At 41.4% G+C, this 24,475-nt stretch overlaps 1 protein-coding gene across 1 annotated transcript; it reads left to right on the top strand.

Annotated features, from left to right (window-relative positions):
• The first annotated feature begins 1,697 nt into the window (after window positions 1-1,697).
• Window positions 1,698-21,490, top strand: LOC149244853 (uncharacterized). The gene is made up of 2 exons (XM_089436182.1): window positions 1,698-1,926; window positions 20,919-21,490. The coding sequence occupies exons 1-2, from the start codon at window positions 1,698-1,700 to the stop codon at window positions 21,488-21,490; spliced, it is 801 nt and encodes a 266-aa protein (XP_089292308.1).
• Window positions 21,491-24,475: the final 2,985 nt, after the last annotated feature.

Genomic DNA, 24,475 nt, shown 5'->3' with positions numbered 1-24,475 from the left:
CAATTGTGCAACTACACCTTGGTGCCATTTTTTTTTCATGATATTAAAGCTTATCACTTTACTGGGTTTCCCTTGGATACCTCTAAGATCAATTTCCTTTCCTTCTGAGAAAAATCTTACAAAACGGTCTTGAAAATTAAGGGTGAGTGTTCCTAATGATTATAACCATTGGACCCCTAATACAATATCAGAACTACCCATTTGGATTACAATAATGGGACTAACCAATAAATAATCCCAATATTCAGCTTAATACTATGGCACTGCCTTATTTTTTTCTTCATGATGGGATAATATATCATAATGACCTGAACTCATGTAAGACAATGTGCAATATTCATCATATGGGACTTCCCCAACAATGTGAACCCATTGGGGTTGCTGTGAAACAATGGCGATCAGGGCCGAGTGACGCTGCTAGGGTTCTTGTGTAATCTTGCTGTCCTTCCCCTCGTGCTCACTGCTATCCTGAATTTGCGTCTCTGCTGACGCCGTTTTCATGAATCCGCCCTCCGTAGGGGCGGGTATGACCCTCTCTCCCCCCATCGATCCCTTTTCTGACAAGTCGGTAGGCGCAGGAACTCAGGCCAGTCCCGGTTCTTCCCTGCTGGCAGAGCATGACACTGATCCTGCCATTAACAGTGATGGTGACTTTGCTGCAAGACCAACGACTGCCAAAGACAAAGGCCCTGACCAGAATGCCTCGACGTCAAGGCCCAAAGCATTCTCTGCAACATGCATCCACAGATCTACAAAAAGAATCAAAATAGATCTCCCCAGTCAGCGTATCAATAGCTAAATCCAATATATGAGGGATCATGCACTCATAGGCAAGTTTCTTGGATTCTAGCCAACTGAAAAGGCCTTGCAAGGATGGATTGCCTCCAAGTGGAAGCCTAAAGGTCAAATTACCCTGCAGCTTGGACCTAAAGGCTTCTTCACCGCTACTTTCAACTGTCTGGAGGATAAAACTCGTATCTTCGAGGGTGGTCTGTACTTCTTCAACTCTGCAGGCCTGTACCTTCGTGATTGGATAGAAAGGTTCAATCCAGATAAAGAAGACTTCAATGGGCTCCAGTATGGATCCGAATGTACTCTCTTCCCCTGGAATACTGGAACGAGGAAACCCTAAAGGACATAGGTAATAGCCTGCGGGTCTTCATCAAGGTCGCTGAGGAAACAAAATGCTGAAGATATACCTCATATGCCAGGATCCGTGTACACATGCATCTAGCCAAAGCTCTCATGGAATCGGTAAGCTTATTTCATGATGATTTTGAATGGGTCCAAACAATAGACTATGAGCATGTTCCTTTTCGTTGCAAAAAATGCCATGAACATGGCCATCTTTTCAAGGATTTCCCACTGAATATGCAGTCCAAAACCACTGTCACTGAGACAAGAAAAGATGCTGAGGGTTTTACAAAAGTTTCAAGTAGAAGGAAGCATGCCAAGGAATCCCCAGTCAACCCTGATAATCTCAAGAAACCCGTAACTTGGAACAATTTTGAAATTTTGACTTCTCAAAATAACATGGAGGATAACCTTTCAATCCCCCCCCCTCAGATCCATCTCCTTCTTCTCCCCCTCCTCCTCCAAAATCATCCAATCTGGTCTCGGCCTCCGATCCCATCAGCATCCCCGTCTCCACCTCCTCTAAAAACAAAGATAAAGATACAACCCTACTATCTTCCAACATGGAGATAGATGCAGCTCTAGCTCTAAGTATTCATCAACAGTCAAATGAGGAAGAGCAGAATACACCGATACACATGGAGGAGGAACCAGAAAGTGTAGATCTGGAAGGTCTAGATATTCTCACGTTGGAAGCAGCGTGTAAACAGAAAGAATTTAGTGCTATAACCCCTCGGGAAATTGAAAGACTTGAAGTAGTTTTAGCCAGAGCACAGCACAACAAATATCTTGGTATTTAGGCAGGCAGTCCTTGGGATGGGAAAAAAATATTGAAAGAGACGAAGAAACGCGGACGCAAAACGGATCTGCAGAGGACCATTATTATTGGAGAAATGCTGGTGGAATCTGGAAGATTTCCCAAGCTGACTAAGTTTTACAAAACTCTTCCCCACTGTTCCCCATGAAGCTAATCTCATGGAATCTGAGAGGGCTTAATAGCCCTGCAAAACACAGAATGTTAAAAAATATGATCCAACAAGATAAGCCTTCATTAATTTACCTACAAGAAACAAAATGCAATAGTATTGTTCTGGAAAAAATTCTAAATAAAGCCTGGTTGGGATGCCGTTCAGTCTCGGTGGATGCTTTTGGAGCTTCCGAAGGGCTCGCAGTCATATGGAACCCTCAAGTGCTCTCCCTTCATGATTTCCATGCCTCACACTTCTTTATTTAGACAACCTTCCATCTAATCGGGACCAATATCCATGGACATCTGTCTAATGTGTATTTTCCACAAGAATTACAAACAAAATTAGATTTTGTTGATACTCTTTCAGCGCTCAACTCTGACAGGAGCTTTCCCATTTGGATTTGTGGTGGTGAATTCAACATCATCACTGCTTTGGAGAAAAAGTCAGGTGGACGTTCGAGGTTGGATGGAGATAGTATCGGCTTCAAAGACTTCATCCACAAAAATCAGTTAATGGACCTATAGATTTCCAATGGTACATATACATGGACCAATAAAAGAAGGGGATCACAACAGATAGCCTCTAGGCTGGATCGATTCCTCATGTCAGATAATGCCATTCATCTGGGGGGGGACTTTCATGCCTCCATCATGCCTCAAGTGGGCTCTGATCACTGGCCCATAATGTTACAATGGTCGCGACCGGGTGCTAGGTGTAATAGACCCTTTCACTTCGAATATTTTTGGTTCTCACATCCTAACTTCAAAGATGTTGTTATCGATGCATGGAAATCTTTCAGTCCACCAGAAGGAGCCAAGATGTTTCAGTTTCAACAAAAGTTAAAACATCTCAAACAAGCTGTAGAAATTTTGAATAATGAAACACTTATTCACAGAGATTATCCTGATTATACACTATTGCAGAATACATGCATAATACATAACCTCCTCTATGTTGATCATCAATTTAGCAGCATTAAAAACAATGAAACATCAATCGCATGCACACATTAACACAGTATGTAACCCGAGGAAAGCATACAGCTGAAAACCCCACACTATCTGTATATTATAATGATTGAGAACATGTAACAATACATAGTACAATACTCCTCACAAGTACTTAGTATTATCTCCACCTGTTACACACAAAACTAGCTCAGATCCGAACAAGTCACAGGTTCAAATCTCCTCCGTTGCTTTGCTTGCCTCCACTGCACAATGCAAAGTGAAAAATCACGTGAGAACAAGCTACAATTACCTTGGTATTGGCCCACACTGCGCAGTCCTCATTGGCATAACTCAATCCCATTGATTGTGCAAGATTTCATGCACAACTATAGTCACAACTGATAGCAATCTCAACCTCTAACACCTGTCTCCACTGAACTGTACATGCAATGAGTTAACTGATGTATTCTTCAGTTTCTTTATGAGTTAATAACTAGTGAATTAATTAATAATTAATTCACACAACTCATCACTAGTGTATTCTTTAGTTAGACTAAAATACAACTAGTTCAACCAAGTGAAACTGAACACAACTCCATCAACTCCACAATCAACTCCACCAAACTCAACCACATGAGTTCTAACTGATGTCCTGCATGCAATAGCTCAACTGACCCACAAAGAAAGCATATTTCCTTCTGACAGCTACATGTGCCACATCTGTAGCTCAAACTGAAGTGCTCCAAGAGGATAAGATAATGTTTATAGTCTAAATATTATTATGAGACAATAATATTTGACTTTTCTATTTTTAGCCTGGCAGTCTAAAAATAGAAACCTGCCCATATGTCTAAAAATAGAAGTCCATCTATTTTTACCAACATGACCAATCATCCACAAATAACATACTGCAACTCATAGACCATGATCCATATGTCTAAAAATAGACATAGTCTAAAAATAGACTTTGCGCCATAATTTGCTTGCGGGCCCACTTAGTGAAGGCGACTCCTTTCCACTAAGCTCCATCATCTTGTTGCATTCTCAACACTCCCTCTCAACAAGATATGGATTATCAGCAACCCCTATCCTGCCTCGGTGGTATTCGAATTTGCTCTTGGTGAGCGCCTTCGTCAAGATATCAGCATCCCGATCCTCTGTTGGAATGTATGAAAGTAACATGATTCTCCGTTGCACACAATCTCTGATATGATGGTACCTGATGTCAATGTGCTTAGATCTATCATGAAATAAAGGATTAGCCAAGAGTTTAATGCAACTCTGGTTATCACAGTAAATCACAGTAGGCTCCAAGTAAGAACCGAATAACCCGACCAGAATCTTCCTCATCCATATAGCCTCGCATGCAGCCAAACTTGCTGCCATATACTCGGCCTCTGCTGAATTGAGTGCCACGGATCTCTGCTTCCTGCTGTACCAAGAAACTGCTGTCGACCCGATACTGAAGACCCCTCTTGATGTGCTCTTTCTGTCCGTTGGGCTCCCTGCCCAATCTGCATCCGTGAAGCCACATAGCTTCACCTCATCCTCCTGTCTGTACCACAATCCATATCCCGATGTGCCTCTCAAATAACACAATACATGCTTGCCTGCCTTCCAAAAGAGCTTAGTTGGCTTAACCATAGCTTGTGAATGCTGGTTAACAGCATAGCATATATTGGGTCGTGTATTGACCAGATACATAAGCGACCCCACCAACTGTCGATAAACAGTGGCATCCACTTCTTCTGCTGAAGTGGCATCCTCCTTCCTCCAACCTCTAAGAAGAGGAGTATCAACAGGTTTGCAGCCATGCATGTTGAACTTCTCCAGTATCTCCCAAGCATACTTACCCTGAGAAACAAATAGTCCATCACTGTGATTCCAAATTTCCAATCCCAAGAAATAATGAAGGAGGCCCAAGTCCTTCATCTCAAACTCCTTAGCAAGATCATCCTTGGATGAAAGTATCAACAGCTCATCACCCGTTAGAATCAAATCATCTACATAAAGTATGATAAGCAACTTACCATCCACCACAATCTGGTATAGGTTAGGATCTGCCTCACTCTTGGAGAATCCAAGTCCAGTGAAATAACTGTCTATCCATGTACCAAGCACGTGGTGCTTGTTTCAACCCATACAACGCTCTCTTGAGCCTGCACACACGCGACTCGCTGCTGAAGATCTCGAAACCTTCGGGCTACTCAATGTACACCTCCTCCTCAATGAATCTGTTGAGGAACGCAGTCTTCACATCCAACTGACGAATGTGCCACCCCATCTGCACTGAGAGAGCAAGAATTGTCTATATGGAAGAATAACTTGCGACAGGTGCAAAGGTCTCCTCATAATCGATCCCCTCTATCTGTGAAAAGCCTTGGGCAACAAATTTTGCCTTGTACTTCTCCACACTCCCGTCAACTGCCTGCTTAACTTTGTAGATCCATCTCGAACCCACCACTAATTTCCCTTCCGGTCTAGGAACAATCTCCCATGCACTGTTTCTGACAATCGAATCATACTCTTCCACCATGGCGTCTACCCATGCGGGATCCTCCACAGCTTCCTCAAAAGAGGATGGCTCAGTCACAACAAATTTTCTCACAAGAGCCATGTATCTAGTGTACAGATCAGGTGATTGTCTCTACCAGCGTTGGGCTGTAGGTGGTCCTACAACTTTCTTTGCATCTTGAGCCAGTCTCTCAGCTTCTGTCAAGCGCTTTCGCCCTCTGATGGTTGGCGCTGCATGAGTGGTTTCTTCCACTCCATGAACTTCGTCCTGTGGCTGATCCACGTCCTGAAGATCATCCTTAGGAACTAATAGCTCCTCATCTACATGCAAGTGTGGCTCCCTCTCAAGCAAACACTTCATGGATTTCTCCACCTGAAATTTTATATCCCGTCGCACAACAGTCTTGCCACTGTCTGGAAAATAGACACGATAGTTGTGGGGCGTATCAGTGTACCCCACAAATATCCCAACCTCTGCGGTCGGCTCCAACTTCTTCCTGGCATCCTTCATCACATGCATGTAAACGTTAGCACCAAAAATCCTCAAATGAGAAAGATCAGGCTTCTTACCAAAATAAGCCTCCTCGGGTGTACTCATGCCAAGTATCCTGTGAGGACAACGCTTCTGCACATATACTGCTATATTGCATGCTTCTGCCCACAAGTGAAGGGGTAGGCCTTGATCATGCAACATCGCCCGTGCAGAACCCACGATCATTCTGTTCTTCCGCTCAGCAACCCCGTTCTGCTGTGGGTTATGGGGAGCTATGAGCTCTCTTCGAATCCCTTCTGCACTGCAGAAATCTTTGAACTCGCCAGAGATGTATTCACCACCATTGTTGCTCCTAAGAGCCTTCACCTTCTTCCCCGACTCCTTCTCAACTAGTGCTTTGAACTCACAGAACTTTGAGTATGTCTCGCTCTTCTTCTGCATGAAGAAGATCCAGCACTTACGAGAGAAATCATCAACAAAGATCACATAATACCTGTGCTTTGCTGTCGAAGCTACTGAGAAAGGTCCACACACGTCTGTGTGAATTCTCTCAAGGATCGTCATGGCGCGACTATCCTTCTCATGAAAGGTGGCTTTCACAAACTTTCCTAAAGTACACCCCTTGCACTGATCTGACTGCGCAAGAGTGCCTTTAGGAAGCCCAGTAGTGATCTACTACAGTATCTTCAAGGCTCCATGGTGAAGGTGACCCAATCTCCTGTGCCACAGCTCGCCATCATCCTGGCTCACCAATCCTTCTGCCTTGCATGCCATTGCTGCACAGCCATCTACATGCAACTGATAAAGGTTCCTCACTCGAACCCCTATCTTCCGGGTTTCTCCAGTTGTCTTACTATGTAGGAAAGCCTTTCCCTCGCTGAAAACAACATCATATCCCTTGTCTTCTAACATCGCCACAGAGATAAGATTGTTCTTCAATCCTGGAACATGCATCACTTCCTTCAGTACGAAGGGTTTACCAGACTCCCTCTCAAAGGACATGGTACCGATACCGGTTGCACTGTATCTACCATCATCGCCCATCTCGATGTGCACTCCAAGGTCTTTGTCCTCCAGATCAGAAAACAAATCTCGATCTCCTGTCATGTGAAAAGATGCACCACTGTCCAAGAACCATACCAATCCCATCACACTTGAAACCAAACATGCGATCATTGAAAAATCAAGCTCAAACTGCGAGGCTAGAGCCTCTCCTGTTGCAGATCTAGCAGCTTGCTTGTTCTTCTTCTTCTGCGAACAATTAGTGGCATAGTGTCCATGCTGGTGACAGTGAAAGCACTTCACCTTGGACATGTCCTATTTCTTGCCTTTCGCACCAGACTGAGAAGCTTTCTTGCTCTTCCCCTTCTTTGCTTTGGTAGCCAAAGCGCAATTTTCTTCATCAGGTCCTGTTGTGGCCACCAACAACCCCCCTCTTTGTTTGGTATTAGCAATAACACCAAGCAAATGGGGACCCTTAATAAAAAATCCAAAAAACATTTTATGAAAATTTTTGTATTTCAACTCCTGAAAACTGTATCGCATCGCGAGAAGAGAATGAAACATTTTCCTATGAGCATAATAAGCTGCGAAGAAGCGACACGAAATTCATCGCATCGCAGACATTATGAAGCGCTCTTAAATGAAAAAATTTAAGAAATCTCCGACGACCGATATGCGACGTCGCATATCGCAACATCGCGTAAGCAACACACAATGATTGAATGACTAAGCGCGATCTGCGATCTGCGATGAATGCAATTTGCGATAAGTGAAATCATGAATTTCTGCGATGACACATCTTGACGACGCGATCCACGATGCTGCGATGCGAGTCGCAGAAATCACCCATCGCGAATTTTCCTCGGCGCAGTATTCAAGGAAAGTTGTCCGTAAACCAAAATTCAGCGCGCGCCTTAAAAGAAATTAATGAATGTACGCCAAAGTATTCAAGAAGGACAGTTTTGTGTTATTCGAAGAGTCAGTTCGTTATGGGTGTCATGATTATGCATTCATAAGAGCTTAAAGCTTTCATATCAATCTTTATTATCATTACTCTTTTCCTTTGCGTAAACTGTAAGACAGGAAATAACATGAAGCAATGTGCAGGAAACATCTAAGGAAAAGATGAAAGCGTCAATGCTCGGAGAACAGAGAAGAGATCCCTTCATAAACGGATGCCGCATGCAACAGGACCACAGATTCCAGAGTATCACTCAATAGATGCTGATGTCAATAGGCCACCCAAAGCTCAGAGTCAAAGGCGCACAAAAGCAGCATGTTTACAAAAGATCCTAAAGCTTATGCCCGGTAAAGGAAAAAGGGCACTAAAGAAGGAAAATGCACCAGAAAAGCCCGGAACAAAGAATGGAGGCAGTTTTCGATGCAGAAAATTGTTCAGAGAGCAAAGTCCCTAACTTGTTCAGTCATTCGCAAGGCCGGAAACCGAAATAGCAAAAGTAGAATCAGTTTGAGAGAAATTTGGGTTATTGCCAAGTGTACACGCAGTGAATACACCCAACCAGAGGAAGATTCTCGAAAATATCTTCTAGTTTACCAGAAAGTGGTGCCAGCACTTGTTATTTCTATTTTCATAGCTCAAACGAAAGCAGAAGGCAACCAGCCGACTCTTCCCAGGCGAATGTTGCATGCTTGCAACATTAAGGAGCAAATACAGAAATGGTTAGGAATTAGATTCAATTTTTAGAAATAGTTTTGCTTTAGCAGAAGGGCGGTCATTTAAAACCGTATCCTAAATTTATGTAATTAAGTTAATTAGTTAGCAGTATTTAAACCCTTCTCAGGCATTAGGAGAAGGGTCCAGAAATTTTTCAAAAAACTTGTCCTCAGAACATGCACTTTTGCACCCTCGGAGGGGGTTTTGATGAATGGATGGATCAAGGTTTATTAATGTTTGCATTTGATATCTGCTACTGATGTTGCACTTCTGTACTCTTAGTAGATGTTAGAGCAAGGAGAGATAAATCATTGTTGCTTGAAGCTTATGAGTGGAACCAGTCATAAATGGTACTTTTATCTCTTGACCGTTTCTGTTTATATTCTTAAAGTGATATACAATCTTTAGTTGTTTATATGTTACTGCATGAATGTGTGAGTTACCATTTGGCACTTTTGTACGGTGGAGTCATTTGATTATGTTTGATATATGAATAACTTATTATGCGATATGCTGTTCACAACTGTTTTGCCTAACTTTTTATGCAAAGTGGTTTATCTTAATTGATTTCTATTCTTATGATAGCTGAATGATCTTTATTACCAGTTATTGTTTGAAATCTCTTTAGATCGCATAATACAAGAAATACACCCTGGGTTAGCGTAGATTAGATCTGTTGTTTCTCATTAGATTACAATAGCATAGAGTTAGTTTAAAAGTTTGAATTAAATTAGCTTTAAGTACTCTTAGATCAACATCATCCAACTACACACACACACACCCTTAAATTGGGAAACTGGTCCCATTATCCCCAGTCGGACCCGCTATACCAAACGGATAAGGAGCTGCCAACCAAGGTCCGGAACGGGTGGGTATCCCCCTTGTTTTCGACCCGATTTTCGGGACTTCAACATATTTGGCGCTAGAAGGAGGGCCCGAACTATGAATGGCACCTAAATCAAAATCTAAATACCATTCTGAGAGTAAATCGCCCTCATCAACTCCCCCGACTTCCCCAGTACGTTTAAATCCAGAGTCAGAAGTCCCTCGAGTATTAACAACTGCTACATACCCTAATATTTTAGACCAATCTACCATTGAACTCCCTGAAGTTCAAACTCTGATTCGCAAACTCCAAGGATTTTCTATTTCTACACAGAGGTCTGATAAATCTCAAAGCAGCGTGACTTCGCAGTACAATCCTGCTCATCCCCTGACCAGATTAAAGAGTGAAAAATTTGGCATCCAGCCAACTGAATTCCCTCTCCCCACTAGGAAAAGAGCAAGGAAAACACCACAAGAGTCTGACAGTGAGACTCTTTCATCTACATCGTCCATTTCAACTCCCCCACCGTGAAGTCAACCACCCACATCTTCATTCCAAACCACTCATCCATCTTCCACAACCCCTCTTCTTCAATCATCTAAGATCATAATATCTTCATCTTCCCAGCCTCATGGAACATCCTCTGCACTTTCATTTACTAGCAGCTCAACGATGGCCCAGTTTCCATGGAACAATCCTGGGGCGGTTTTAATGCCTCCACCCCTGAGCCAAATACCGGCCCATCCTGAGAAATGGCTACCCAAATTCAATCCAGAAGCAGGCATGCTAGCTGAAGAGCACATTAACAATTTCATGCTTTCTGTCAATCTCAACGGAGTTACCAACGAGGATGCTGTTGTCCGGCTTTTTCCCTATACAATGCAAGGAACAGCCGGGTCATGGTACTTTTCATTACCCTCCGGGTCTATCACAAGTTGGGACATTTTTCAAAGTCAATTCCTTACCAAGTTTGGTGATGACAGATCAACAACAACGTTAATCAATGACCTATCCAATCTTAAAGCCGAGGCTAGAGAACCCATCAAAGATTTCAATTTACGGTTCAATAAAATCCTTAACAAAATTCCTACTGCTTCCCAACCCAGCGAAGAAGTACGATGTGAATGGTATATTACGGCCTTACCATCAAACTTAGCAATCTTCGTGGATAGGACAAATAAAACAACCTTAGTTGAAAACCTGACAGAGGCGATAGCAGTAGAGAAACGCGTAGTAGCCCTGGAAAAGAGATCTGCGATAAAGGAACGCAAATCTAAAAAAGTCACCTTCAAGGAAGACTCCAAGAAGAACAAACGAAAGACCCTTTCGATTTGGAAGGATTGCAAAAATTATTAAAGACCATGTCCAATGAGATGATTGACATAAAAAACAAGTGGCAGAAACTTCTTCAAAAAAGCCCTACAGAGATTTTAAAAGAGGCCCTTCAATGGATGTGAAACCACCCAATGCTATCTCAAATGTCGAATCCGAAGAAGAGGAAGAAGAAAATACCACTGAAGGGCAGACCGATGACGAAGAAGTTGTGGAACTACAAGGAATGTGGGATTTCATCCTCCCACAAGAAGAAGATCAAGAAGCATTTCCGGTTAGCACACGAAGAAAAAATCAACTTGATCCTCCCCAAACTACCCCTAAGCAGAAGGGCGCAAGCCCTGCAGCAAAAGATAAAGTCGCAACAAAGAAAACGACCGCTAAAGCGACTCAATCTAGCCTAGTCCAACCAGATCAAACACCTCCATCAAGAACACTGATAGTGTCGAATGAAATGGAATACAATATTATTGATGACATGAAAAAGACTAGGGCTAATATCACTCTTTATGAATTGAGCAAATTTAAACATCAACAGATGATAATGATGAAATAATTACATGCCGTGCCTACTACAACTTTGCCTACAGCTGTAGCTTCCCACAACATGGGAAGACCTCCAACCAACACGATCAATAAGATTGATCCAAATGACATCGCCTTGATTGGAGGAAGATCAAGGTCTCAAACTCCCCCTTTTCTTCTCACTTATGAAATTTTCAATAAAAATGTGCACAATTGTTTGGTAGATTTTGGTGCTTCAACGAATATTTTACCCAGATCAATATGTGCCAAGTTGAATGTTCAGCCACAAAAATCCGCAGTGCGCATAGTTCAACTTGATCGATCTCAAGTCGAAGTGATTGGTGAACTTAATCAAGTAACCATAAGATTGTCGTCCAACCTGAAGGTATGTCAGGTTATTGACATTCTAGTAGCTGATATCCCAGAATTCTATGGCTTGATTCTTAGCAGGGATTGGTCCGAAAAACTCCATGGATACTTCTCAACCGACTGGTCGCACATGTGGTTACCCTACAATGGTAAACCGAATCAAATAAAGGTTGAACGAGAGTTACACCATAAGTACATAGTAACAGAATTGGAGGGAGAAAATGAAGCAATAGCATATAACAGCAGTATCATAGGCAATTACTCGGTAGATTCTTTCCTCGACAATTTCAATGCTCATACATCACCTTACTTAGAAAATTCAGTTTTGTCCCAAGTCGAAATTTTTTCCCAAACTGATAATTCAAAGTGTGTTAATTTTTTAGATAAACCTGTAAATACATCTTTGTTTTGGAAATTATATTTTGATGGCTCTAAATGTAACGAAGGAGCAGGAGCAGGATGCGTTCTGATTAGTCCAGAAGGAAATAAGACCATGCTTACGTGCAGACTTGAATTCGATTGCACAAACAATACAGCGGAATATGAAACCTTGGTGCAAGGCCTATACAAAGCAATCGGGCTGAACGTCAAGTATCTTCAAGTCTTCGGAGACTCTGAGATTGTCGTCAAACAGGTACGTAACACCATACATTGCCTATCAGGTCATTTGAAACACTATCAATCTTTAGTACAAGATCTGATTGAGCATTTCATAACATTCAATATTTCGTCAATCCCAAGACTCCAAAACGCGAGCGCAGACCTTTTAGCTAACGTAGCCTCTAGACTTATTCCCTCCGAAGATTTTAGTCCAGACAGATTCTCAATAGAATTAATCTTTAAACCGTCCATCCCTGACAACATTACAAATTGGAGAGTATTCAATGATGATCCTGATATTGTAAATTTCCTCACTTCTGAAGGATCCTACTCCAATCAAATAATTGACGAAGACCATCACGATCGACAAATACAACAAGATAGCACTGATAATGCTATACCTAAATCGGTGGTTAAGTTGGAAGACTTATACGATTTGAAAAGTCGGTTTAAAAGGTCTACCAATTCTAAGCTCTACAGTTCAACTCTGAACTACGAATTAGTAAACCTAGGAACCGATGATAAACCACAAAACGTTAATCTAGGCCACGGCCTAGCCCCTGAAGAAAAACTAGCGTATATTCGTCTTTTGAGACAATACAAAAATGTTTTTTCCTGGAATTACGATGAGTTGAAGACATACGACACTTCTATCATTCAACATACTATCCCTATGATTGAAAACGAAAAACCTGTCCAACAGAAACTCAGAAAAATCCACCCCAATTTAGAAAATCAGATAAAAACTGAGCTAAATAAGTTATTAAAAGCCAGAATAATTTTCCCCGTCAGACATTCCAAATGGGTCTCCAATATGGTACCCGTTAGAAAGAAAAATGGAGATATTAGAATCTGCATCGATTTTCGGAATCTCAACAAAGCCTGTCAAAAAGACAATTTTCCCCTCCCACCTATGGAGCAGATATTACAGGCAGTAGCAGGCTCATAACTAATGTCTTTTTTGGATGGATTTTCAGGATACAATCAAGTGCTGGTACATCCCGATGATCAGTTAAAAACCACATTCCGAACTAAATGGGGCGCATACGCATATCGGAAGATGCCATTTGGTTTGATCAATGCCGGCGCTACATTTCAGAGAGCCATGGACATCGCATTCAAGGGTTTAGTCAATAAATCTGTAGTAATTTATTTGGATGATATAACAATATACTCCAAGAAGCGAAGCGACCATCTCAAAGACTTGAAACAAATCTTTCAACGATGTTTAAGGTATGAAATTTCACTTAACCCAAAGAAATCTTTTTTCACATTAAGTGAAGGAAAAGTTCTAGGATTCATAGTGTCAAAATCTGGTATTCACATTGAGCCTGACAGAATCAAAGAAATTTTTGAAATATCCCTACCTCATAATAAAAAAGCCATGCAATCTTTCTTTGGTCAAATCAATTTTGTGAAGAGATTTGTCCCTGATTTTTCACGAATTGTTTCTCCTTTGCAAACCATGATTAAAAAGAATTCAAATTTTAAATGGGGTCAAGATGAGCATGAAGCATTCAACCTGATCAAACAAGCTATCATTAACGCTCCATCTTTAGCAACCCCAAATTTTTCAGAATCTTTTATCTTATACACATCTGCCTCAGAGAAATCATATGCCGCGATTCTAACTCAAGCAAATCAAGAGAAAGCGGAAGCTCCAATCGCATTTTTTAGCTCGAATTTACAAGGTGCTGAACTCAACTATTCAGACGTGGAGAAATAGGCATATGCTGTTTTCAAAGCGGTCAAATATTTCAGACCTTTCTTACTTAAAACCCATACTAAGGTCATAGTACCGTTTCCAGCGGTAAGAAATCTTCTAATACAGAAGGATGTGGGTGAAAAAAGAGAAAATTGGATCACTGCTTTACAAGAATACGACCTTGAGATCAAACCAGCAAGCATTGTAAGAGGTCAAGGCTTCTGCAAAATGTTGGCTGGAGCATCGCAAATTCCTGAAAATTCATCTGAAGAGGTACGAATGTATGAGGTAAGCCTAAACGATGCAGAATCATTATATGCTGACACCATTTATTATCTTAAGAACGGGTATGCTCCATCACACCTGGATCACACCAAGAAAAGAGCTCTGAGATTGAAAGCTAAACAATATCAGCTCATAAATGATGTTCTGTTTAAAAGGAATTACGATTCTGTGCTTCTTAGGTGTCTTGAGAAAACTGAAGCCGAAAAGGTTTTGCAGGAACTCTACGATGGACCAGCAGGCAGACACTATGATGGAGATGCTACTACACATAAAATCTTATGTGCAGGAAATTATTGGCCCACGCTGTTCAAAGACTCACACAGTTACGTGAGGAAATGCCAAGTCTGCCAAACTACTGCAGGGAAACAAAAGAAACCGTCCATGCCACTATAGCCGGTAAACATCGAGCAACCATTCAGTCAGTGGGGCTTGGACATAATAGGTGAGATCGTTCCTCACTCTTCTAAGCAGCATAGATACATCCTCACGGCAACAGATTATTTTACTAAATGGGTAGAAGAAGTTCCTCTCAAGACAGCTAATTCTGAAAACATCATTGAATTCATAGATCAATTTATAATCACTAGGTTTGGATTGCCAACAGATTTAATGTTTGATAATGCCTCATACTTTTCTGGGAATGCAATGACTGAGTTTGCACTTAAAAGAGGGTTCAAACTGAAATATTCGGCCAACTACTATCCGCAAGGTAATGGATTAGCTGAGTCAACAAATAAAAACCTAATCAGGATTATTAAAAGAACAGTTGACCAGAACCAAAAGAATTGGCACAAGACTTTGGTAAATGCTTTATGGGCAGATAGAATAATGAAGAAAGCTTCAATCGGCACTTCTCCCTTTAATTTAGTTTATGGGAAGGAAGTGGTTCTCCCAACTCACTTAGTGATCCCCTCCTTGTCTTTAGTACAATACATCGATGAAGTATCTACTTCCTCCTTACAATTAAGACAAATGGAAATAATTAAGTTAGAAGAACGACGAGAACATGCTAAGAAAACCCATGCTCATCACCAAGCGCTAATAAAATCCTCTTTTGATTCAAGCATAATGGGCAGAAATTTTTTTCAGATGGGAGATCTAGTTTTGAAATGGGATAAGGCTCATGAAGAAAAGGGCAAACATACAAAATTTCAGAAGATGTGGCTTGGTCCTTTTCATATTGTAGAAGTCATAGGCCCATCAACGTTTGTGTTGCAGGATTTAGCAGGTAGAAGGGATTCTTTGCCTGTTAATGGACAAATCCTTAAAATATATTTTCCATAGAAGATTATTCTTCTATTTTGTAGGATAGTTTTAGTTTTTCTTTTATTTCTTATAAATAAAACCAGTTGTAGATGGTTACTACAGGGGTTCACGAAAAAGACACCAATTCTCTATCAGAGTTTGATTTATTATTATTTTTTTTTTTTTTTTTTTTTTTTTTTCGCTTGTACAAATAGTAAAATTTTTCGAAAAATCTGATCGTTATTATTGACAGATAGAGTTAACTTTAGCCTAGATATGATACTAGTTTCAACTTCAATTTTTTTTTTGATGAAAGCAACCTTTGGCAAAAAATTGTTTTATATCAGCACAATGAAAGGTATCAATAATAAAATAAAGATTCTCTGTAAAAATGATGTTTTCAAACTCTATTATTGTCGTCCAGAGCTTTCTTAAGGAAAAACAATGACTTCCTCCCTGCTAAAGGAAATCGCAGCATTCAGAGGAACAATCCGAGAAAACACTATATCTCAAAGAATAAGAGGTCTCATCACGAGCCGACTTATCATGATCACAGATATTATAACTTGCTGACTTTGCCAATACTGTCCACCAAAACAGGGCAACGACTCAAGATTGTTGCAATCAAAAGACAAGGGGTCTCATCACGAGCCAGCTTGTTCAGCAAAAGTGTAAATCAAGTGAATGACTGTGTCATAATTTGGCCACCAAACCAAGACATTGTTCTTTAGAGAATAAAAAAGGAAAAAAGTGTCAAAATGGGTTTTTCTCTGAAAAGTTGTAAATAGTCTTAAGCAGGATAAAGGATCATTGCTGGGTAACAGTAACCCTGTCGAGGCTATGGATGCCTGCTGGCAGCAGAGGCTCTACCTACGACAAATGAGCATATTTTAAAAGCCAGCACACAGAGAAGACCTTATTTTATCTTTAAAAGACCAAGTAATGTCTGATGTAAATACAAGGACAAAGCCTGTGGAAGCAAACAATTGGAATAGAAAAAGGTTGAAACAAAATATCATTGATAGGATAAGGCATAATGTACTCTATCTGTCCATAACAAAATTTAGACTTATGAAAATTTTTCTGCTTTGGAAGTTAAAATTCAATAGAAGAGCAGAGATAACTGGTTCTTCCCAGTGAATCGCCATTGTTGTGGCCACCAACAACCCCCCTCTTTGTTTGGTATTAGCAATAACACCAAGCAAATGGGGACCCTTAATAAAAAATCCAAAAAACATTTTATGAAAATTTTTGTATTTCAACTCTTGAAAACTGTATCGCATCGCGAGAAGAGAATGAAACATTTTCCTATGAGCATAATAAGCTGCGAAGAAGCGACACGAAATTCATCGCATCGCATACATTATGAAGCGCTCTTAAATGAAAAAACTTAAGAAATCTCCGACGGCCGATATGCGACGTCGCATATCGCAACATCGCGTAAGCAGCACACAATGATTGAATGACTAAGCGCGATCTGCGATGAATGCGATTTGCGATAAATGTGATCATGAATTTCTGCGATGACACATCTTGACGACGCGATCCGCAATGCTGCGATGCGAGTCGCAGAAATCACCCATCGCAAATTTTCCTCGGCGCAGTATTCAAGGAAAGCTGTCTGTAAACCAAAATTGGGCGCGTGCCTTAAAAGAAATTAATGAATGTACGCCAAAGTATTCAAGAAGGACAGTTTTGTGTTTTTCGAAGAGTCAGTTCGTTATGGGTGTCATGATTATGCATTCATACGAGCTTAAAGCTTTCATATCAATCTTTATTATCATTACTCTTTTCCTTTCCGTAAACTGTAAGACAAAATAACATGAAGCAATGTGCAGGAAACATCTAAGGAAAAGACGAAAGCGTCAATTCTCGGAGAACAGAGAAGAGATCCTTTCATAAACGGATGCCGCATGCAATAGGACCACAGATTCCAGAGTATCACTCAATAGATGCTGATGTCAATAGGCCACCCAAATCTCAGAGTCAAAGGCGCACAAAAGCAGCATGTTTACAAAAGATCCTGAAGCTTATGCCCGGTAAAGGAAAAAGGGCACCAAAGAAGAAAAACGCACCAGAAAAGCCCGGAACAAAGAACGGAGGCAGTTTTCGATGCAGAAAATTGTAACTTGTTCAGTCATTCGCAAGGCCGGAAACCGAAATAGCAAAAGCAGAATCAGTTTGAGAGAAATTTGGGTTATTACCAAGTGTACACGCAGTGAATACACCCAGCCAGAGGAAGATTCTCGAAAATATCTTCTAGTTTACCAGAAAGTGGTGCCAACGCTTGTTATTTCTATTTTCATAGCTCAAACGAAAGCAGAAGGCGACCAGCTGACTCTTCCCAGGCGAATGTTGCATGCTTGCAGCACTAAGGAGCAAATACAGAAATGGTTAGGAATTAGATTCAATTTTTAGAAATAGTTTTGCTTTAGCAGAAGGGCGGTCATTTAAAACCGTATCCTAAATTTATGTAATTAAGTTAATTAGTTAGCAGTATTTAAACCCTTCTCAGGCATTAGGAGAAGGGTCCAGAAATTTGTCAAAAAACTTGTCCTCAGAACATGCACTTTTGCACCCTCGGAGGGGGTTTTGATGAATGGATGGATCAAGGTTTATTAATGTTTGCATTTGATATCTGCTACTGATGTTGCACTTCTGTACTCTTAGTAGATGTTAGAGCAAGGAGAGATAAATCATTGTTGCTTGAAGCTTATGAGTGGAACCAGTCATAAATGGTACTTTTATCTCTTGATCGTTTCTGTTTATATTCTTAAAGTGATATACAATCTTTAGTTGTTTATATGTTACTGCATGAATGTGTGAGTTACCATTTGGCACTTTTGTACGGTGGAGTCATTTATTTATGTTTGATATATGAATAACTTATTATGCGATATGCTGTTCACAACTGTTTTGCCTAACTTTTTATGAAAAGTGGTTTATCTTAATTGATTTCTATTCTTATGATAGCTGAATGATCTGTATTACCAGTTATTGTTTGAAATCTCTTTAGATCGCATAATAGAAGAAATACACCCCGGGTTAGCGTAGATTAGATCTGTTGTTTCTCATTAGATTACAATAGCATAGAGTTAGTTTAAAAGTTTGAATTAAATTAGCTTTAAGTACTCTTAGATCAGCATCATCCAACTACACACACACACACCCTTAAATTGGGAAACTGGTCCCATTATCCCCAGTCGGACCCGCTATACCAAACGGATAAGGAGATGCCAACCAAGGTCCGGACCGGGTGGGTATCCCCCTTGTTTTCGACCCAATTTTCGGGGCTTCAACAGGTCGCTTTGATGAAGATCCATCCTTGGTATTCCGCCTAATCTCCTCCTGCACAAGATCTAACCAAAGTATCTCCCATCCTGGCAATTTCTCTCGACCATTGACAGAGTCCTTATAGGAATGCCAACTCTTTGGAAGACCAAGAAGAGCCAAGCTCACCAAGTCCTCATCATCGACAGTCACCCCCACACTTCCCAGCTCATCCCGACACTGAGTGAACTTCATGAGATACTTGGGCATACTGTCTCCCTTCTCGCATTTGATGTTTCTGAGTCTATCCTTAAGCACCAGCTTCCTCTGATCACTCTTGCTTTGGAATATATCTGCCAATGCTTTCGACATCAAGTATGGAGAAGCCTTTCCATGCAGGCTGGACACAATGTGATCCGTCACGCCCTCCAACAGAATCCTTCGACACTTTGTTGTCTTCTTTTGCCAAGCATCAACTTGCGCAGTATCAGTAGGCTTTGGGACCTCAGCCTCTATGAACTCCTTCAGCCCATTATCATCCAACACCGCCTCCATCCTGTCCTTCCATGCAATATAGTTTGAGCTGCCCTCAAGAGCATACTCCAATCGCAATCCATTGAAAAACATTGCCACGTTGATACCAAGAAAACACTGCTGCAAATTCGAATTCGACCAGCTCCAAACTAAACCGCCTCTGATCTAAGAATCGTGAGAACAAGGTAGTTCTTGTACAAAGATTGACTGTATGGGCTTTTACCGGATATCTCACCTTCCAAAGGAAGGATGAATCCAGAGGCTACCTGGCCCGATTACAGACTCTACCTGAAGAAATAAGATGTAAACACTTTCTGAATAATAGATATGATGATCAACAACTCTGATACCATGTAGAAATTTTGAATAATGAAACACTTATTCACAGACATTATCCTGATTATACACTATTGCAGAATACATGCATAATACATAACCTCCTCTACGTTGATCATCAATTTAGCATCATTAAAAACAATGAAACATCAATCACATGCACACATTAACACAGTATGTAACCCGGGAAAAGCATACAGCTGAAAACCCCACACTATCTATATATTATAATGATTGAGAACATGTAACAATACATAGTACAATACTCCTCACAAGTACTCAGTACTATCTCCACCTGTTACACACAAAACTGGCTCAGATCCGAACAAGTCACATGTTCAAATCTCCTCCGCTGCTTTGCCGGCCTCCACTGCACAATGCAAAGTGGAAAATCACGTGAGCACAGGCTACAATTGCCTTGGTACTGGCCCACATTGCGCAGTCCTCATTGGCATAACTCAATACCATTGATTGTGCAAGATCTCATGCACAACTATAGTCACAACTGATAGCAATCTCAACCTCTAACACCTGTCTCCACTGAATTGTACATGCACTGAGTTAACTGATGTATTCTTCAGTTGCTTTATGAGTTAATAACCAGTGAATTAATTAATAATTAATTCACACAATTCATCACTAGTGTATTCTTTAGTTAGACCAAAATACAACTAGTTCAACCAAGTCAAACTGAACACAACTCCAACTCCACAATCAACTCCACCAAACTCAACCACATGAGTTCTAACTGATGTCCTGCATGTAATAGCTCAAATGACCCACAAAGAAAGCGTATTTCCTTCTGACAGCTACATGTGCCACATCTATAGCTCAAACTGAAGTGCTCCAAGAGGATAAGATAATGTTTATAGTCTAAATATTATTATGAGACAATAGTATTTGACTTTTCTATTTTTAGCCTGGCAGTCTAAAAATAGAAACATGCCCATATGTCTAAAAATAGAAGTCCATCTATTTTTACCAACATGACCAATCATCCACAAATAACATACTACAACTCATAGACCATGATCCATATGTCTAAAAATAGACATAGTCTAAAAATAGACTTTGCGCCATAATTTGCCTGCGGGCCCACTTAGTGAAGGCGGCTCCTTTCCACTAAGCTCCATCATCTTGTTGCATTCTCAGCACAAGCTCTCAAATCTTGGAACCGCTCTCAGTTTGGAAATATCTTTGACCATCAGAAAGCGCTGGAGAAGCAAATGAACATACTGCAACAACGCATTATCATTGAGGGAAGAACTGAAGATTATGTGCAACAGGAGAGGACCCTCCTAACCAAGATTGAACCACGAAAACAAAAAGAAGAGACATTGTGGCGTCAAAAATCCAGGGTCAGATGGCTCAAGGATGGAGAGAAAAATACCAAATGCTTTCACAGGACCACAATTCAAAGGAGAATGCACAATTACATTGCCTTTATCAATAATAGGCAAGGAGAGCGTTTGGAGGTGCATGGAGAAATGGAACAAGAATTCAAAGAGTACTTTCAGGATATTCTTCGAGAGCCTCCAGGTTGCAGAACTCAGGCAATACGTTCTATCAAGCAACATATTCCAAAGATCATCACGGAGGACCATAACAAAATTATACCCCAGCCAATCTCAATTCAGGAAGTGGAGGACACGTTGGCCCAACTTAAGGATGGCAAAGTGCCAGGACCTGATGGCTTCACAGCCAATTTTTTCCATGCCTTCTAGGAGCACATTAAAACAGAGGTTTGGGAACTGGTGGAAGAAGCGAGATCGATGCACTGGATCCTCCCCTCCCTCAATACGACCTTCATAGCGCCAGTACCTAAGGTGGAAGAATCCAGCACTCCGGACAAATATAGGCCCATCGCTCTCTGTAACGTAATCTACAAACTCATCTCTAAAGTCTTGGCGAACAGGCTCAAACCTCTTCTCCCTCTCCTTATCTCTCCTAAGCAAACAGGCTATGTAGAAGGGTGCCAGATTCTGGATGGTATCATTCTTTCACATGAAGTGATCTATTCTCTCAAGGTTCTTAAAAATCCAGGTATGATTCTTAAGTTAGATCTTTCTAAAGCTTTTGATAAAAGTAGCTGGACCTATATCAATCAAATGCTATTAGATTTTGGCTTCAGTGCTACTTGGACGCGGTGGCTCATGAATCTTATTACCTCCCCCTGTTTCTCCATCCTTCTGAATGGCTCTCCTTCCTCGCCTTTTCGACCTTCCCGGGGCATTCGTCAAGGTGACCCTCTCTCTCCGTTCCTTTTTGTTCTCATGGCCGAAGGTCTCAGTCGCCTCCTTCATTCTGCCATCTCTTCTCGCTCTTTAAAAGGCATTTCTCTTCATGGTCAACCTCCCATCTCTCACCAACAATTTGTTGATGACAATATGCTTTTTGGCCACCCTTCAGTTCAAGAGGCCTCTGCCTTCCTATCCCTGCTCAATCTCTTCTCAGAAGCTTCAGGCACCACCATCAATGCCTCTAAATCCTAGCTCTTCTTCTTCCACACCCCCATCCTCACTCAGAGAAATATAGCTAGGATCTTGGGCTTTCCAATAGCTGTACTTTCGTCGAAATATCTCGGAGCTCCCCTAGTAGACTCAGTCATCAAACATGCTTCCTGGAGAACCCTCCTTGACAATTTAGAAACCTGACTCTCCTCCTGGACCTTCCGCTCGCTCAACATTGCCAACAGGCTCATTCTAATCAAATCCATTCTCCAAGCCATGCCTCTGCATTTATTCTCCATATTGGCAGCTCCCAAATGGGTTCTTAAGAAAATTTGCAATCTTCAAAGAAATTTCCTATGGGGTTCCTTGGGCCTCAACAGAAAATGGGCTCTTGTCAAATGGACTGAAGTCTGTCTTTCGAAGTCAGCTGGTGGGCTTGGTCTAAGGGATCCCCTCCACAACAATAACACCATGTGCGCCCATATCTGGTGGAATTGGGTCTCCAAACCGCATTCTCTTTGGGCTCGTATTTGGCAAGCCAAATATGCTCCAGGAAGTCCCCCGGAGGAGCTCATCTGTATAAGCACTACCACCGCTGGCTCATTAATTTGGAATGTAGCTAGGCAACACAATGCCTTTATTCAAGCGCACAGTTTTTGGGAAATTCATTCGGGCACCACAGCAAGATTTTGGGAAGACTCCTGGCAGCGGCTTCCTAAACTCGCTGCTCTCTTCCACAAACCCAAATGGCAACCTACTATGCAACACAATGATCAAATCCATGTTCATCAATTTTGGCAGTAGCAATCCCCTCGAGGCTTTCAACTATGGAGATCAGTCGATACCTGACAGGAGGAAACTTATGCAGAGATCGATCAAGAGCTCAAACTAAGGAAAATTAAGTTCTTGGATCAGAGGGACAAAGTTCGATGGGGATATACTCCCAAAGGGACATTCACTACCAAGGAAGCATACCAACTTCTCTATCATCCAACGCAGATAATCAAGGATCAACTATGGGATAAGGTTTGGAAAACAAGCATCTGGCCTAAAGTCTCTAATTTCCTTTGGCTTTTAAGCAAACAGTAGATCCTCACTTGGGACAATATTCAAAAGCAAGGATTTATTGGGCCTTCCAGATGTCCCAATTGCAATCACCACACAGAGACCATCCTGCATCTTTTAGATACCTTTCCATTGGCAGCAGAACTCTGGGAGAGAATAGCACAGTGCAACAGGAGAACAAGCAGGCGTGTGGGAGACATTATAAATACCATTAGGAATTGGCCTCGACATCGTTTCCAAAGTCTTGTACTCAACTCCCTCTGGAACCTTTTACCGGGCTTCGTCTATTAGATCATCTGGAAGGAGAGAAATAACAGGATCTTTAAAAATCTCCATTCACCCCTGGACTCCCTTTGGCTTCTTCTCATACAGAACCTTCAAGAAACACTAGCCCTGAAACATTGGCAAAATTCAGACTTACCTGCCTCACCCCAGGAATGCCTCATTCTGGAAAATTGGGACTTGAACCTCAATTTCTCAGCTCCCGTCAATCACAATCCCTCCATCCATTTGGATTCCCCCCAATTCTGGTCTCCTCCCGCCGCTCAGACTTTTAAGTTGAACTTCGACGGTGCTGCCAAGGGCAATCTGGGGCCGGCTGGTTATGGTGGTATTTTCAGAAATGCTGAAGGCTCGGCTCTGCATATATATCATGGTTCGCTTGGAAGAGACACCAACAATGCTGCCGAACTTGAAGGCTTATGGAAGGGCATCTGCATAGTAGATAATGAAATTTTTTTCCCTCTAGTGGTAGAAGGGGACTCACAAATCTTAATAGAGGCAGCTATTCAGATCCATTCAAGCACATTAGCAGGAAAGATCGCTTCGAGCTGGCAGCTTCTAAGTAGACTGGAGCAAATTGAAGAATGGCTCAAGGCTCCCTGTAGCATTACCTTCCAGCACATTCGACGATTAGCCAATAAGGTAGCAGATAGATTAGTAAATCAAGGATCTAATCAGCAATCCCCTTTCTTCTCCGGTCCTCTGAGCAGTTCTAATGATGAGCAACTTAAACAAGACTGCACTCTTCTGGTGCAACAAGATCTATCCCTCCCAGATGCGGGTGTGTAGTACAGAGCAGGGTACAAAGACGGCTGGATGGGCTGGCGCGTGGTTCACACCCAACGCCATCTGGCTTCACTCGCTGCCAGCCTTCATTCTCCCTGAAAGCTCATTCAATGCTGCGTTAATGCA

Source organism: Pinus tabuliformis, chromosome 7 (assembly GCF_031772625.1).
Source record: "Pinus tabuliformis cultivar Carrire ecotype Pingquan chromosome 7, CPIR1, whole genome shotgun sequence".
NCBI classification, from domain to species: Eukaryota; Viridiplantae; Streptophyta; class Pinopsida; order Pinales; family Pinaceae; genus Pinus; species Pinus tabuliformis.
This window is presented reverse-complemented; position numbering and strand designations above follow the sequence as displayed.